General features: G+C 50.3%; 1 protein-coding gene and 1 long non-coding RNA gene across 26 annotated transcripts in view; one reads left to right on the forward strand and one right to left on the reverse strand.

The window, feature by feature from the left end:
* Positions 1 to 382: 382 nt before the first annotated feature.
* On the forward strand, positions 383 to 14,354 carry LOC146398702 (uncharacterized). The gene is made up of 5 exons (XR_014819837.1): positions 383 to 2,466; positions 3,148 to 3,288; positions 3,653 to 3,856; positions 10,152 to 12,240; positions 13,938 to 14,354. It is a non-coding gene; the product is annotated as an uncharacterized LOC146398702 (long non-coding RNA).
* Positions 860 to 17,579, reverse strand: part of GGACT (gamma-glutamylamine cyclotransferase) — a 61,269-nt gene continuing 44,549 nt past the window's right edge. For 17 of the 25 annotated variants that reach the window (XM_003131069.7, XM_005668515.4, XM_003357886.6 and 14 more), the window contains 2 exons: positions 14,164 to 14,335; positions 860 to 1,944 (listed from right to left, as the gene is read on the reverse strand). In XM_003131069.7, coding sequence (XP_003131117.2) covers positions 1,500 to 1,934 — 435 coding nt within the window. In that variant the 5' untranslated portion in view covers positions 1,935 to 1,944; positions 14,164 to 14,335 and the 3' untranslated portion in view covers positions 860 to 1,499. Of the gene's footprint in view, positions 1,945 to 2,333; positions 2,511 to 14,163; positions 14,336 to 17,579 lie in introns of all 25 variants that reach the window. The other 8 variants (XM_084982243.1, XM_084982244.1, XM_084982245.1 and 5 more) reach the window with 3 other exon arrangements.

Raw genomic sequence — 17,579 nt, forward strand, 5'->3', positions numbered from 1 at the left:
ATCTTTCTGGGTTTCTGTGAAGCGAGCTTCCAATTAAGAAAACGCCTAAAAATAACCATCCTGTTTTTGTGCCAGATGCAGTTAGTGATCAGAGTCTACCATTAAGCTGAAGAGTAAGTGAGCTCCCCCGACGGAGACGAGGTTACTCAGGATCAGCAGCTGCATTTTCATTTGGTTCTGAAATTCTTAGAATACATCTTGTATTTGGCTGGTAAGTAAGCAGAGGCCAAGTCGTGCGCTGGTTGGAATCTACGCTGACAGATTATCAGATGGAGGTGGGTAGTAATTGGTACTTGGTGCTTTGCTAAAATTATTTTAAGTGCTGTTTGTATCTGGAAACTAAGCTTTCTGTCAGGCCTGAAGAACAAATTACTAATGTGTTGGTTCTTCTTTGAAAGGCCCACCCCCAAATGCCGCTCCCTGGGGGCAAGGAGGGCGCCTGGCACTGGGCTCCCCGAGCCTCTGTCTGAAAAAGGGTCATCGGCTGCTCTGCCAGCACGTGGGTGCTCGTTATTTTGCTAGATTAGAATGAAAAGAACCCTCTCCCATAGAGTTCTGATTGTAGCGCAGTGCAAACGATTCTGACTAGGAACCATGAGGTTGCGTGTTCAGTTCCTGGCCTCGCTCACTGGCTTAAGGATCCAGCGTTGCCGTGAGCGGTAGTGTAGGTCGCAGACACGGCCCGGGTCGGCTGTGGCTGTGGTGTGTGGAGGCCGGCGGCTACAGCTCCGATTAGACCCCTAGCCTGGGAAGCTCCATATGCCGTGGGTGCAGCCCTAAAAAGACAAAAGGCAAAAAAAGAAAAGAATCCTCTACCAAATAAGTAGACTCAAAAAGAGGACCAATGACAGCACCAATATTTTAATTTTCTACAACATCTGGTTTTATTTTAAATGATCATCTTACATAATCTGCAGAAACGTGATCTGACAATTATGAAGAGTAGTGTAATACTCAAAACGACTCTAGAATACAATACAGCAGGTTGTGAGGTTCTTTTATTACATCGAGACATCTAAAATCAGCTTCTAAAATTTTTTTCTCAGGGCTACAGGTCTGAATCAATACAGCAGGGCTGCTGAAATCTAGCAGCCACACAAAGTCTTACATTCACTTTAAATGTTATCTTCAGATTAAAGCAAAGCAGGAAAAAACACGTTAAGAAAAGCACGATAACATGAGTTTTCAAAATGTCAGGAGAATTAAAATCCTGAATTTTTCTCATCGGGTACATTCAAGCCCATGATGCTCTTTAAACAGCAAGCAATCAAGCAGCAGGAGCCAGACAGATTTCAGGAAACAATCTTATCAATATATCAATCAAAATTATTTGGGAAATGGGCTGCCATTGCAAAAGATCCACCACCCCCGCCCCACGAACGGGTAAGAGTTTTGCAAATGTTTCAAAGGGCGTTAGGGGGCTTTGGCACTGAGTGCAGCCCGGCTGAGGTCTGTAACCGCCGGGCTCTGGGTCCCCCGCTACCGAACCCCTGCACTTCTCATCTGTTTTCCCGCGGATTGTAGCGCAGCCCGTGCTCCCCCTGCGAGTCGTAATCATCGAGGTGCGGGAGCTGGAGCCACTCGGGCGGGTAGGTGGCCGTGCTGTACGCGAAGCACTGCACGGTCCCGCCGGCCGGCCCCTCCACGGCGACCGTCAGCCGCGTGCGCTGGTACATGTCCGGGCAGCCTTCGAACTCATCCAGGAAGCGCAGCATCTGCTCGTCCACGGCATAGACCTCCCCGGCCACGCAGCGGCCGTGCCCTGGCAGCTGCAGCAGCCACGGGATGTTGTGCTCCCCCGCGATCACCAGCGGGTACGGCTCCAGCGTGCGGGCCCGGCCCCGGAGGGTGGCGCGCCCGTGGGCGCCGTCCAGCAGCACCCGGTGGTTGGGCTGGCCCGTCTTCAGGGTCCCGTACACGAACACGTGGGCCATGTGGCCGCCGCTGCGGGACAGAGACCAAGGCCGTCAGGTGTCTCGCGCCCCGACCCCGCGGGAAGCTCCGAGGGCGCCTCCCACCCCCGCCCCAGAGCCCGCTAAGCCCGACCAACCCCCTTTCCAGACATTTCTCTGGAAGAGGACTCCGTTTGAGAACACGCCTGTCGGATGCCACAGCCAGGCCTGGCATCAAGCCCTGCAGACCTGGGGTTTTGCAGAGCAGTTCATTCTCAGTCTTTTTAAAAGGGCTTTAAGTGATAAATATTTAGAAAAACAGAAATAGTGATAAGCAAATAGGATCATCCACATGTATATACAACACGCATACACATGGACACACACACACACCATCACCGGGAATCCGCTACCACAGAGCACTCCCGGCTCAGAACTCACTTCCATTCTGGTCCCGCACGACCTGGCGAAACCTCGACTGCACCTTTCAGTGTTTCTTCTTCAAGGTCCCTGAGGATAATGACGCCGCCCTGTGACTGTGACTCAGCACAGCGACCTTGGCTCCCGCCAGAGGGTAAGTATCTACCTCTCCCCTGGGTCTGGGACACAGATGGTTACCTAAGGGACCAAGGTGATTTAAGAGTGACTCAAACAGAACTGGAAAGTTCAACAGCTGGGCCCTCCTCCAGCCTGGCATCTCGTGCCCAGGGCCTGTCAGACACGGCGGGGCCGGCCCTGCTGTGCCCAGAGGGCTCTGCCACCCTCTTTGCCAAGTCGCCTGGCCAAGGGGCCCTCGCTTGAAGAGGTCACCCCTAACTCACAGGGCCTTACTTACAGTCTGGGGGGCTGCGCCTCGCCCCACCCCACCCCTTTAGGGCATCTGGATGGGCAGCCCCCGAGACCAGCACGGCTGCTGCCTTGTCTCGGCCAGCAGCCTGTGGAACGTCAGGAGCTCAGGGATGGGGGGTTACAGGCCATCCGCAGGGCTTAGCTCTGGCCAGGCACATGCCCTGGGGTGCTGGGCGTGACTAATGCCACCGAGGACGCACAACCAAGAGGCAAGGCTGCCGCTGGGGGACGGGGCGGCGCCTGGAAGGGTGGAGACGCGGGGAGGGGGCGTCCAGAGAGCAAGGTGGGCCGAGGGGACCCGAACCCCCCACAGGATGCTGGTGGCAGGTCTGGATCGGAGACCAGCCAGCCCCGCCTTTCCCCCCAAACACACACACACAGGAGCGCGTGTGCACACCTCTTCCAGCTGCATCTGGATGCGCCCGCTGCTCAGTCCTCAGTGCCCGGTCTGCGCTCTCAATCACCGCCCGCCCCGGTCGCTGCCAGAACGTGAAGCGTGGAGAGACCTGGGAAGCCACGCGGCCCTTCGAGGCCACGGCTCGGGCAGGTGAGGACAAAGGTCACAGAGCCCCGCAAAACCAGCCAAAACTGGAGGCCCACGCGCCTCATCACTGGTGCTCTGCTCCCCTCCTTTGGCTCGAGTTTTATGGTAACGCGTGTCCATACAGTCAAAGTCAAGAGGGAACCAGATAGCGGACCCAGGCCGCGGCAGTGAACGTGCTGAGTCCTAACCACTAGTCCACCAGGCAACTGCCCTCCAACAACTTCAAAAAAAAAAAAATCCCTACCCATTCCTGCTTCCTTGACGTGACGCACGGAAGCTTCTGCCCTCGTGGTCTGGCATTTATCTCCACGCTGCCGGTGGCAGCACTGCCTCCTGTTTTACACAGTTTTGCCTTCCTGCCCCAAAGCAGCTGCGCCCAGACTTCAGAACCAACGTGCCTGGGCTGATGTCCCGGTGCTGCCACTTACTGTGTGACTTCAGACAAACCACTCAACCTCTCTGTGCCTCGGCTGCCTGGACTGTCAGAGGAAGCAGAGGAAGCCACCTGCTTCGGAGGCTCTCCGAGACGAGACGGCGCGGGAGTCAGTCCCCTGCCGGTCCTGCACCCTGGGTAAGGCTGCGTTGCCTGTTCCTGCTCCAGGAGCCCAGGGTCTGCCTCCCCGCCCCCCAGTTTTTGGTTAAACCCATCTTGAGTTTAGCACTAGAACTATGTCAACACTGTTCTCAGATAAGGCACAGAGTGTACTGTGATTAATCTCCTTCCTTGGACAACTTGTTGTTTCTCTTGGAGTTAAAACCTGCTTCAGCTTTTTTCCTCTTTGCTCAAGTTTCTCTGACAGCCCTGTGGCCTTGTGTTTTCTCAAAGCACCGTGCGGCTCCTCTCAGCCCTGGCCCCCCGTCGCTCCCAGCTCCCCTCCGGCTCCAGCCTGGGTCCGAGGGCCCTTCCCCTCCCCGCCCCAATCCCGGGGAGGGGGCGGCTGAGCTCCTCCTGGAGCCCCGATGCTGGGTCCCACGGCCCCTTCTTGGTTAACTCCCTCATCTTATGGGAGCTTATTCTTTCCGAGCCTTGATTAATGTGTAGCTGGGTAGAGAATTCCAGAAATAATTTCCTTCAGAACTTTAAAGGCATTTCTTCTTGGTCTTTTGATGCCCCCAGTTCATGCTGAGCCATCCAGGGCCACTGGGCCCCAGCAGCCTTTGTGCAGGACTCCAGCTCCTCTCTCCGAAGGCTCCTAGGGTTCTTTTCTGCCTTGGATTCTGAGGTTCTCTAATGAGGCATCTTCTGGTGGGTTTTTTCATTCGCCATCACCCGGGGTCGTGGGGAGCTCTCTTCCTCTCCTCCCCCGGGTCTCCGGAACTCAGATGCTGCATATCCTGCATTAATTTCACAATTTGCTCTTTAGAGTTTACCTTCCAATTCTTCTATTATTTTTAAAAAGACTTTTGCCATCATATACCTTCCCAGGTCTTTATCTTGTTCCCGCATTTTGTCAGCATCCTGTGCTTTCACAGCCTAATTCCGTCTCTCCTCTCTGGGAAGATGTGCGTTACCATGAATCTGGAGGGTTTTTAAAGTATTTATCTTTCCCCGTGTGGCCTCTTTTCCTCCTCATTTCCTCGCTTCTCTTTTAGTGTATGTTTAAGAGCTTTTCTTCAGATGACTCAGGAATCCTGGCTGAAAGTGGCAGTGGTAGGCTGTAAGGACCCTAACTCCCTGTATTCTTTTTTTTTTCCCCCAACATAATTTGATTTTTAAAAAATAGAGAAGGAATTCGTGTATTGTCGGATTTTTAAAAAATTTATAAAATACCCAGAGTGTGAAATGTGCCATTGTTCAGTTCCGTTGTGTTGCGTACTTTTGTACGGGTGTGCAGCCATCACTCGAACGCTTCTCTAGAACTTCTCTTGCAAAACTAAAACTCGGTGCCACTCAGCAGGAACTGCCCACGCCCCCTCCTGGCAGCCCCAGGCTGCTTTTTGTTTCTTTAAGTCTTGATACCCTAGGACCTCATATAGGTGAGACCGAACAGTGTCTGTCTCTTTGTGGCTGGCTCATTTCACTGAGCGTAATGTTCTCAAAGTGCATCCACATCGCAGCGCGTGTTAGACTCTCCTCCCTAAACTATTTAGGGCTAAATAATACGCCACCACTTGCATTGGCCACACTTCCCTATGCATCCAGCGTCAGTGGGCACTTGGGTTGCTTCCACCTCTTGGCTATTGCAAATACTGCTGCCATAAACGTGGTGACACGGTTCTCTCTTCAAACCCCTGCTCTCAATTCTCTTGGATATATACCCAGAAACGAGCTTGCCAGGTTGGATGGGGAGTCTACCCACGCATTACTTTTTCTGAGGGAACCAGGTTGTTTTCCGTAGCAGCTGCACCCTTTTACACGCCCACCTGTTGTGGCCAGGCGCCCTCCGATCCCACCATGCCTGTTCTTTTCTCCTTCTGACAGCATAGAGGCCGCCCTGAAGGCTGTGAGCTGGTGTTTCAGTGCGGGTCCTAACTCGCATCTCTGAAAGGATTAGTGACATTGTGCATCTTTTCATGTGTGGGCCATTGTCTATCTTCTTTGGGGAAATGTCTCTTTAAGACCTTTGCCTGTTTTTGATTTATTTTTATTTATTTATTTATTTTTTTGTCTTTTTGCCATTTCTTGGGCCACTCCCGCAGCATATGGAGGTTCCCAGGCTAGGGGTCGAATCGGAGCTGTAGCCGCCAGCCTAAACCAGGGCCACAGCAACGCGGGATCCGAGCCTCGTCTGCAACCTGCACCACAGCTCATGGCAACGCCAGATCCTTAACCCACTGAGCAAGGGCGGGGACCAAACCCACAACCTCATGGTTCCTAGTTGGACTCGTTAACCACTGTGCCACGACGGGAACTCCTGTTTTTGATTTTTAAGATTCTTATTTTTTCTATTATAGTTGACTTACACTGTTCTCTCAATTCCTGCTGTATAGCAACGTGACCCATACATATCTATATATTCTTTTTCTCACATTATCCTCCATCGTGTTCCATCACAAGGGACTAGGTATAGCTCCCTGTGCCATACAGCAGGTTCTCATGGCTTTTTGTTTTTTAATTAGATTGTTTAATTGCTGAGTTAAGCAATTCTCTATATTTTCCGGATATTAACCTCTTATTAGAGATATGACTTGCAAATATTTTCTCCCATTTCATAGGCTGCTTTTTTACTGTTGTGTTTTTTGTTTTTATTTTTTTGTCTTTTTGCCATTTCTTGGGCCGCTCCCACGGCATATGGAGGTTCCCAGGCTAGGGGTCTAATCGGAGCTGTAGCTGCCAGCCTACGCCAGAGCCACAGCAACGCAGGATCTGAGCCGTGTCTGCGACCTACACCACAGCTCACAGCAACGCCGGATCCTTAACCCACTGAGCGAGGGCAGGGATCGAACCCGCAACCTCATGGTTCCTAGTCGGATTCGTTAACCACTGTGCCACGACGGGAACTCCCTGTTGTGTTTTTTGATGCACAGTTTAAAATTTTTATGTCACATCCAAAAAATCCTTAGCAAGCTCAGTCATGAAGCCTTTGCCCTGTGTCATCTCCTAAGAGTTTTATAATTTAGCTTTCATGTTTAGCTCGTTTATCCATTTTGACTTAATATCTGTATATGGCATAAAGTAGGGCTCAGTTTCATTCTTTTGCCTATGGATATATGATTTTCCAATTATTGAAAAAACTGTCTTTTCCCCATTGGTCTTCTCACCTTTGTCAAAAATCATTCGGCCATACATCCAAGGATTTACTTCCGGGTTTTCTATTGTGTTCCACTGGTCTACGTATCTGTCCTAATGTCAATACCATACTGTTTTGATTGCTATAGCTTTGCAGTATGTTTTGAAACCAGGAAGTATGAGAACTCCATCTTTGTTTTTCTTTCTCAAGATTGCCTTCCTTTTATTTGGGGTCCCTTGAAATGCCATGTGAATTTCAGGATGGATTTTTCTATTTCTTTAAAAACAAAACAAAAAACCCACTATTGGAATTCTAACAAGAATTGTATTAAATCTATAGATTGCTTGAGGTAGTATTGATATTTTAATAATATTAAGTCTTCCAATCTATAGACATCAGCTATCTTTCCATTATTTAATTTCTTTCAGCAAGTTTCATAGTTTTCAGTATACAAGTTTTTCACCTCCATGGTTACGTTTATTCCTATTTTATTCTTTTTGATGTTACTGTAAGTGGAATTGTTAAAATTTTTTTTTTGGATTGTTCATTGTTACTATACCAAAGTGAAACTGATTTTATATCCTGCAACTGTGAATTCATTTACTAGTTTTCATAGTTTTCTTGTGGAATTGTGAGGGTTTTCTACATAAGATCACGTGAACAGAGAGAATTCTACTTCTTTCCTTCTGATCTCAGTATCTTTTATTACTTTTTCTTGCCTGGCTGTTCCAGGGATGACTTTGAGTGCGTTGTTGAATTACAGGGGTAAAAGCCAACATCCTTGTCATGTTCCTGATCTGATCTTAGCAGAAATGCTTTTTCACCACTGAAAGTGATGTTAGCCACGGGCTTGTCATATAAGGCTTTTACAAGGCTGAGGTAGTTGCTTTCTAGTCCTAGTTTAAGAGTTTTTATCATAATGTAGTGGTGACTCCTGTCAAATGCTTTCCTGTATCAAGTGAGATGATGGTGTTTTATTCTTTCACTCTGTCAGAAGAGTATATATACTACATTGACTGAGTTCCATATGTTGAAGCATCCTTATAGTCCAAGCATAGATCTCACTTGGTCATGGAATATGATCCTTTCAGTGTGTTGAATTCTGTTTGCTAGGATTTTGCTTAGCATTTCTGCATCAGTCTTCCTCAGGGGTATTAGTCTATAGTTTTCTTACAGTGTCTTTTTCTGGCTTTGGTTGTCAGGGTAGTGATGGCCTCACTGAATGAGTCTAGAAATTTCCCTCCTCTTTGATTTGGGGAAAAGTCTGAGGCGGATGGGTGTGGATTCTTTTTACATGTTTGGTAGAATTCACTAGTGAAGCTGTCTGGTTCTGGGAATTTCAGTGTAGGGAGGCTTTTGATTGAGGAGTCAATCTCCTTCCTAGTTAAAGGTCTGTTCACCTTTTCTATTTTGTCATGATTAAATCTTAGTAAGGTGTGTATTTCTAGGAATTTATCCATTTCATTTAGGTTACCAGTTTGTTGCCATATAATTGTTCATGGTATACTCTTATAATCCTTTTTCTTTAAAATGGGTTGTAATGTTTTCTTTTTTAAAATAAATTTTATTGGAGTATAGTTGACTTAAAAAGTTGTGTTAGTGTAGAGCAAAGTAAAGTAATTCAGGTATGCATATACCCATTCCTTTTCAGATTCTTCTTCCATGTAGGTTATTACACAGCATTGAGTAAATTACCCTGTGCTATGCAGTAAGTACCTTGTCACCTGTTTTATATACAATAGTGTGTATGTTGTCAGTCCCAGCCCCCTAGTTTATCCCTCCTGCCCCACACTTCCCCCTTGGTAACCATGAATTTGGTTTTAAAAATCTTTTTGAGTCTGTTTCTGTTTTCTAAGTTCTTTTGTATTATCTTTTGTTCGAGTCAGTGATCTCCTATAGTATTTCATTTAGCATGCTAATTTCTAGGCCCATCCATGTTACTGCAAATGGCATTATTTCATTCTTTTTTATGGCTGAGTCATATTCCACTATGTATATGTACCACCATCTACTTTGTCCAGTCCTCTGTTGATGGGCATTTAGGTGGCTTCCATGTCTTGGCTATTACAAATAGTGCTGCAGTGAACACTGGGGTGCATGTATCTTTTCGAATTATGGTTGCCTTCAGATAGATGTCCGGGAGAGGTCTTGCTGGATCATGGGGTAGTTCTCTAGTCGTTTAAGGAACCCTCCCCCTGTTCTCCACACTGGTTGCAGCAGCTTACATTCCCACCAACAGTGTGGGAGGGGTCCCTCTTCTCCACACCCTCTCCAGCATTTATTGTTTGTAGGGTTTTGATAATGGCCATGCTGACCTGTGTGAGGTGATACCTCATTCTAGTTTTGATTTTCTTGCTTTTCTTTCTGATTTTAGTTATTTGTATCTTCTTTCTGTTAATCCAGGAAAAAGTTTTTCCATGTTGTTGATTTTCTCTGTTGGTCATCTCTGCTCTAATCCTTGTTTCCTTCCTCTCCTAGCTTTGGATTTCATTTGGTTTTTTCAAGTTCCTTATCGCCCTCTGCTCCTGTACCTTGTCTGTCATTCTGCTGACTTCCCAGGGCTGCTATGAGGGTCACAGCCAACAGAACCTGTGAAAAGTCTATTTGCATGGGCCACATCCTCTCAGGCCTGACTATGGGCTAACTCTGAATATGCCTGGGACTCATTTCACACCAGAAACAGACTGGGCCCTCCTGACGCACACACCCCGGGGCGAGGCTAGGAGAGGGTGGCGCTGCCACGGCCGAAGGGGACACGGCCGTGGAGGCTCGTGATTGCCATGCCTTCCACCCTGTGCTCCTCCTGCCATGCACTTCCTTCCATGGCACTGGCTGAAGGCTTGGCTAAGATGCACGCACTCGGTTCAATGAATGCATGGCAACAGCTGTAGGGAGCCCTTGGGCTCTTCCAGAGGGGTTCCAGCTCTGCTGAGGCGATGCTCCCGGGCAGGCCTGTTCTAGGACACCAATGGTCAGACCAGCCCTTGCAGGGAACATCATGTCAAGCATTAGCTGTGGCCTCGATTTATGAGTCAAGGCGAACACCTGGGAAGGTGACATTCCATAGAAATGGTCATGGTTAGGCCACGGGGTGTAGATTCCAACTCTGCAGAAACTCACTTTCTTCTGCAGAAGATGATAGCTTGTTTTCATAAAAGAAAACTTGGCAATAAAAAGTTTAAACTTCTTTTCTAGGAAATAATACAGCCGGCTGGAATGACCACATTATAGTTTTCTACACTTTATCTACTTAAATCTACCCTTTATAATATCAGTTTGAGACTTAGGCACTAACAAAAGACAATTAATATTCTGCATTTCTGGCTCCTTTCATAAGAAAATCATTACCTCTCTGATTGTGTTCTGAACAACAAACTCTCAGACGCTTCAGGAAGAGCCTCATCCCCGTGGGGATTGAGAAGGATCAGCCTTAAGCACTGCAACAAGCAATTAATTCCCATTAGAGGATTAAGGCGCTCGTGTTGCCTTTGGATCAGAAAAATGAAGTGCGGGTAAAATCATGTTCAACCAGGAGGTTACTTGTCAAAGTTAATACATGAGAGAACCGAAGGGCAAACTGCAACCTGCAGACCTCGTGGGCCTTGGCGCTCACGGGCCGAGAGCCGCCGGCTCGAGGTGCCGTCGCCGCCCAGGTGGGGGTGGGTTCCTGCCGTCGGGTCCTGTCTGTCCCCCGACCGATGTACTCCGTGGAGAGGAGCCTACGGCGTTTCCGCCCGGGTATGTCACTGTCCCCACAGTATCTTACCGTTGATATAAAGAAACAGCGAGCCAGACAGACGAGATGTTAACATTCAGTTTGGCGCATCTGACTTCTGGGTTTTAGAACTGCTTCTAAATAAACTCGAGCAGTGTCTCTGCAAACAGCTCTCCTGATCGGGAGGCCCTGCTGTGGTCAGGACACAGTCACCGTCCCCCTTGGGAACCGAAAGCCCCAAAGCCAAGCCCTTGTCCCAGACCCAGCAATGCCAACTCCAGGGTCGGCACAGAGGCGCAACGGGCTCAGAGAGCATCTCAAAAGTTTCACTTCAGCAAAATGTGGTTAGTTTAACATTGTCAATATTTAAGAAAACAAAAACACGCATGGAAATGTCCATCTGGCCTGGCGCTGCTTGAAATGCCTCTGTCACTTAGTCAGCACTTTCCTGACTCAAACACAGTCCGTCCAGAGCTTCATATTTCATCGCTGCAGCAGAAATTCAAAGTAATTATGAGTCCCTCACGTAACTGTTGGGTTTTTCCTGCTTAATATTTCTTCTTGGCCACCTGGTGGCAAGAGTGTAAAAGGCAGGACTGCGTTTAAGAGTAACATGCTGGCTGACAAAGTAGAAGGACAGCACATGCCGGGGCCGAATTTCAACACACACACACCGGGCAAACCAAAGAGAAACGGGCTGCCGTTTCGCTCTTCTTAAACTAATTTGCAGAGGGATTTAAATGGACACCTGCTTCTCACTTGAAACCAACCTTTAAAAAAGACATGTCTCCAGCAATATTCGTCTTGTATTAACATTTAACGATACAAGGAAATGTCAGACAGTTTGAACGAAGTCAGATTTTACTGTTTTCTCCGAGTCACAAACCAGCCTCGTGTCGGGTTTAGACTGTGCTAGAAAAGACAGGCCGAGTGGCTGGCTCTGGGGTCACCACTCACCCCTGGCCAGAAGCCGAGCTGCTGCAGGACCAGTAGCGTGGGGCAGCCCTCACCTCCGTCCCCATTTGCTGGATAATTAGCTTCTGTCATCCAATATCGTGCATCAAAGGCCCGCCGAGGCCACGCTGGCTGGCACGGCTGAGGAGCAGCTACAGCAAGGCCGAGCTGCCATGGTCTCACGAGGCGGGGGCACAGGACTGGCCTCAGGGCGGAGGACTCGAGCAACACACGTGTCTCTCCCGGGGAGGGGGAGTTGGGGGGCGCTTATGTTACAGAGACCCCCCTCCCTGCCCACTGAAATGTTACTTTTTCCTGAGGGTCTGCCATAGCTACACATCCATCCTTGAGAAGTTTCCAGGGCTGCAGGAAACAGGTGAAGAAACGAAGCCCTTGACCTCTGCACCGGAGCCGGGCTCGAGCGGCCCCACCCGCCAGACACCCCAGAAACATCCCAGCAAAACAGCTGCCTGACCTTAACCAGCGGCTGGGGGGCCGTGGCGCCTCTGAAGTCAAGCGCTCGGGGTCCGTGCCCACAGCCACCCCCAGACTGAGCCTTTGCGGTTCCTGATGCCCAGAGGGAGCCCTGCCTGCTACCCGGCGACCAGCCTGCAGGTTTGTACACTTTGCCCCCCACAGCAATTCTGTGAAGAGAAGAAAGCTTTTAAGGCCACACCACTTTAAAGACCACTGTGCTGCCACCTCGACAGCACATGGTGACCACAGGGAGATGGGACGGCCCCCGACGTCTGTTAGGAGGGGGCTCTGGGAATGTGCAGGGTGGGGAGCCCGCCCAGAGGAGGCCCCCAGAACCCTCATCACAGAGCCCACCCGCCCTGCGGGTGCGGCTTCAGGAAGCCGGCTCCACCTGCCAGCCCCCCGGGGGTCAGAGGGGACACTCTGAGTAGGGCTGAGGGCGTTTTCACTGTGAGTGGCCCCTGCGGGGGGCTTCCCTTACCTTCTCAAGTTAACACACAGAGCGAGATCCGCTCGCTCCCTGCCTCGCTGCGCATCTCAGCCGGGACGCCGAGCAGAGATGAGCCCGCCCGGCCTCGCGCGCCGCCCTTGCCCCGCAGAGGCTCGCTGGCTCCGGAAGGAGACGCTCCTCCCACCGCCTCCCGCCCAGACGCACAACAGCATCGACGCCTGGCCCCTGGGGCCCCAGGGGCAGAGGCCTGAGAAGGCCCCACACCCCCGTTCCCACCTCATCCCCGAGGCCTGGACTGGGCGCGGAGCACACACTCACAGGTGGTCCCTGTCCCGGAGCCGCTAATGCCCTTACCTGGACCCGAGTGAGCCAAGTCTGGCGGGACGCTGGCGCGTCCTCGCCCGCAGAGAAGGTGCAGCCTAGCCTCCCCCAGCGCGCTCCGTGCCCAGGGGCTCCGAATCCTCAGGGGACCCACGGCGGGTGGGATTCACTGAGACTCGGAGCGAGGATGAAGCAGCTTACTGTGTCTGCACCTCCGTCAGCTGGGCGAGGCCCCCTTTCCAAACAGAACCTGCTCTGAACGCATTCTAGGCAACGCCAACAACCTCTGCCCTGGCCTGCCTTCCTCGGTGTCGGTACAGGCCACCGCACACACAGCACACAGACGACACACAGGGCGTCGAGGGCTACGGAGGAGCAGCGGGGTCCCTGCCCTCCCAGTTGCCAGCGTCAGGCACCAAGGGCGGACAGGTGGGCAGAGTGAGCACATGTCAAGAAGTGGAATAAGTACAGCTGAGCTAATTCTGAGCAGTTTCCAGTCCTGGTAAAAACAAGACATATATGCATGCCCGAGTTACAAAATATTATCATTTCTGTGATTCCACATGAGTTATGTGTTTGCATTTAAACTTGAAACCGAGGTTGCACAATATAGAGATAAATGATAAACTCAATGCCGAGAATTTAATAGTAAAATAATGTATATTTATAATTAAAATATAAGTAATAAAATAATACGTAATAATAATGAATTACAAAATGAGAGGCTGAAGGGAAAAGGCTTTCTCCTTGGGCCTCCTTGGCACTTCAGAGCCTGCTGAGCAAGGGACCCTGCATTCTCCCTCTGCACTGTCTCCTACCTGGAATCCATCTCTCTCAACTGTTTCCTGAAACCACAAGCTCAAGGGCAGGGTCTAACTCTCTCTATTTCACATCTTCCATGTCACTCAGCTCGGTTCAGTGTATGCAGTCGGTACTTAATACCTGCTGCAGCAAACCAAGGGGTTTCCCTCGCTCCACATTCCCAAGGAGGCCCCACAGACCTTCAGCCTGTTTGGAATCTCTCAGCCTGTCTCCCAATTTCTCTTTGTCACAAAAACCACAGGTTCAGATACTGCCTGGGAAGCCAGTCTAGAGAAGCCACCTTCAGTCCCACGGCTCAGCCACCACTGCCTTCAGCTGCGCAGCCATGGAGCCAAGGCCCAGGAGAGCCACATGCGCTGGACTTGGACCAGGACTCTGGGCCAGTCCCTCCCGCCCCTGCCTCCCAGCCTCCTGGGGAGCAGGGCCAGGGGCAGCATCCATGCACCTCACAGAGCCTACAAACCAACCTTGAGGGCAGCGTTCCGATCGGCAGGTAGGGGTGGGGCACCTTCTGGGAGATGAAATGCGCTTCTGTTAGGGCTGCAGCTCCGTGGGCCTATGCATTTGTCAGAATCTCCCGTCTGTGCACTTAATGTGTGCGTTTCCTTGTTTGTAAATTACACATTAAAAAAAGCTAATCTAAAAAAAAAAAAGAAAACGTTAGGTGAGATCATGGAAAGATGGCAGTTTGTAGGCCACTCAGTCTGTAATTAGCAGTTTACATTTTTATCTGAGTTCAACATACTTCACAATCCCTAATCAACAACAAAAACATATCTTTTATTTTGAATTTCCACAAGCATCTGAGTATTTCCAAAGTCTTTCTAAAATGGATTTGTGGGAGTTCCCATTGTGGCTCAGTGATAACGAACCCACTCAGTGGGTTAAGGATCTGGTGTTGCCGTGAGCTGTGGAGTGGGTCGCAGACGTGGCTCAGATCTGGCACTGCCAGGGGTGTGGTGTAGGCTAGTCAGTTCCTAGCCTGGAAACCTCCCTATGTCGCAGATGTGTTCCTAAAATGAAAAAAAAAAAAAAAAAAAAAAAAAGGATTTGTAGTGGCCTCCCTTTAACTCATTTTCTGGAATCCAACATAGGAAGCAAGACAGACTTCTGTTACTGGGCTCCTGGAAAGGAGGCAGCCCTAGGTGTGGCCGAGGACACAGGGACCTCTGGGGGACAGGGACCGGGACTAAGACTCGGGCCTCACCAGCTGTTGTTACCCACCCAGGGCCCGTCTGCACAGGCTGCTGACTAAGCAGACTTCATACAGTTGGCCACCAGGAACGCGGCAAATGATTTGCCTTTTAGAATATTTTTTGCAAGCCCGCTAGAGAGCAGCTTCTAACTCACTTGCTGGCAGTTGCTCAGACCAGGTTTATGCTGCCTGGAGGAAGCCCCCATCAGAGAGGAAGAGCCAGGAGTGGGCATCTGGCCCTAGCCCGGCTCTCTGCAGGGCCAGGGAAGGGCCCGCAAGGCTGGCCGGAGGCAGGGGGCTCCCACCCTACCTGGAGGCCCCCAGAAGACCTTTTTTTTCTCGTTCTTGATGACAACTTGGGCAGAAAGCAATGCAGGAAAGGGAATGACGACCCATTAGTGGGCTATTTTAAAAGGTTTTGTCTTTCAGGAACACTTTAAGGCTTAAATGCTTAATACGGTTTTGACATTTTTGCTTTCTTAGGTGGGAAATGGGAATGCAACTCAAATTTACATTAGAAGCAGCAAAGAAGAACAATCATAAAATGTCACACAAAGCCATTCCCTTCTAGGGGGTTTGCTAAGAATCTGTCCTAGAAAGAAGAGAAATTACCCATTTAAATAACTCTAGATAAGCATTTTACCAGTCAGGGCTACTCAAAAGTGAGTCAGTAATTATAAATGCAGATGAGGCCACTGGCGAGGCCTGGGCCCAGGCCCCACTATTTAACGTACTGTTTCATAGCTCTGGAGGAACAAGAGGGATCAAAGGTCAAAGCCAAGCCACTACCGACCTCGGGGCTACCTCACCTCACCCAGGCCAGGGGGGGCAAGGCCACAGCAGGTGGTGGGAGATGTGAGCCACAGGAGCTCAGCTCCAGGGGCCCAGGATCCACAGGCGAGTCAGGCAGGGGCCCCGCCAGTGCCGTGGGCCAGATACAGCTACAAGATGTCAAACCCAACAGCTCTGAACGCCACCACACCCACAAAAGGAACCCTGACCACTGCTCAGAAGCCACCAGCACAGGGCCCCACTGCTGGTGGGCACTGCCAAACCCACAAAGCAGGAACAACCTGCACTCTGTTTCCATGGTGCTCTGGAAGTCAGGTCTTTGAGATTCCCCTTCAGAATCAGCTTCTACAAAGTGTCTGTGCAGTGCCTGAGCATGCAGCCCGAGCTGTTTGGCTCAAGGAACCCTGGTCTGAAGGGTTGGCTGCAAGGCCTCTGCACATGCACCTGGAAGCGAGTGAAACTAGATGGAGCACAAAGGATAAAAAGCTCAAAAGAGCCTGTGCAGCAATGCCCTGGTCAGTGACTACACACTGAAGCCCTCGCAGGTATCACTGAGGATCCAGTGCATGCCTCCAACTCCACTGCACCCTAAGAATGCAGGGTGAACAAAGCAAAATGGGGTGGCCCAAAGCCTGCCAGCAGGGCAGGCCAGCTAAACTTCTGGTGCACAGAGGAGGGCAGAGAGGGGCAGGAAAGGAAGTGCCCACTGGGGCCATCTGAGCCCAGAACAATAAACTTCATCATCTCCCTGGTGAGCTCGGATTCGGAGCCAAGACAGCAGAGCGGAAGGACGCAAGCTCACCTCCTCCATGAAAACACCAAAACCACAACGAACTGCTGAGCAACCATCAACAAAATAGACTGGAAGCTACGAAAAGAGAGGTCCTGCACACAAAGCCGCACACGGAGGTGGCAGGAGGGGCACTTTTGCATTATAAGCAATCTGATTCCTGCCAGGTGGGCGACCCAGAGATTGGAAAAAAAGTCTCAGAGGTTTTCCCGCTGGCGTGAAATTTCAAACCGCACGTCAGTTTCCCTGGCCTGGAGGCCTGGCACTGAAGGAGCCTCTGGAGCATCTGACGTTGAAGGCCAGCCGGGCTTGAGCGCAGACACTCCACAGGACTGGGGGAAACAGAGGCTCTGATCTCGGCGGGTGCACACAGGATTCCATGTGGACTGGGTCCCAGGGCAAAGTAGAGACTCCATAAGAACCTGGGTCAGACCTACCTGAAGGTCTTAAAAGGTCTGCTGGTTAAAGCAGGGGGTGTCTGTGGCTCATTGTAGGGGCAGGACACTGGAGGTGGAGATCTCAGAGTCTAATCATTGGTATCGGCTCCCCCCCACCCCCGAGGCTGCCATTTTGGAAAAATCTGCCCCCCCCATCAGGGCTGAGAAGCCTCAGGACAAATAAAAAACAGGGTGGGAAAAGAGCCCCCCCCCATCAGCAAATAGGCTGCCTAAAGCCCTCCTAGGCACACAGCCACCTCTAATCACACCCAGAGACAAAGCCCTACTCACTAGAGGCACAAGACTCAGCTCCACCTACAAGAGGGCGTTTCCCCCATTAGGAAGCCTGCCACAAGCTGCTGTTGACAACTTCACCCACAAGAGAGCAGACACCCAAAGCAAGAGAGGCTACAACCCTGTAGCCTCACAAAAAGCTGTACGAAGTGAAAAAGAGAAGTATGTGCCAGATGAAGGAACAAGCCAAAACCCCAGAAAAACAGATAAGTGAACTAGAAACAAGCAACCTACATGAAAAAGACTTTAGAGTAATGAGAGTAAAGATGATCCAAGATTTTGAAAAAAACTGGAGGCAAAGATGGTCAATTACAAGAAACATTTAACAAAGAAATAAAAGATTTCAAGATTAAACAAGCAGAGATGAGAAACACA

This window comes from Sus scrofa, chromosome 11, assembly GCF_054392235.1.
Source record: "Sus scrofa isolate SSC_HxYL_T2T_F1_AM1 chromosome 11, Sscrofa_HxYL_maternal_Yorkshire_Landrace_v2.0, whole genome shotgun sequence".
Lineage (NCBI taxonomy): Eukaryota > Metazoa > Chordata > Mammalia > Artiodactyla > Suidae > Sus > Sus scrofa.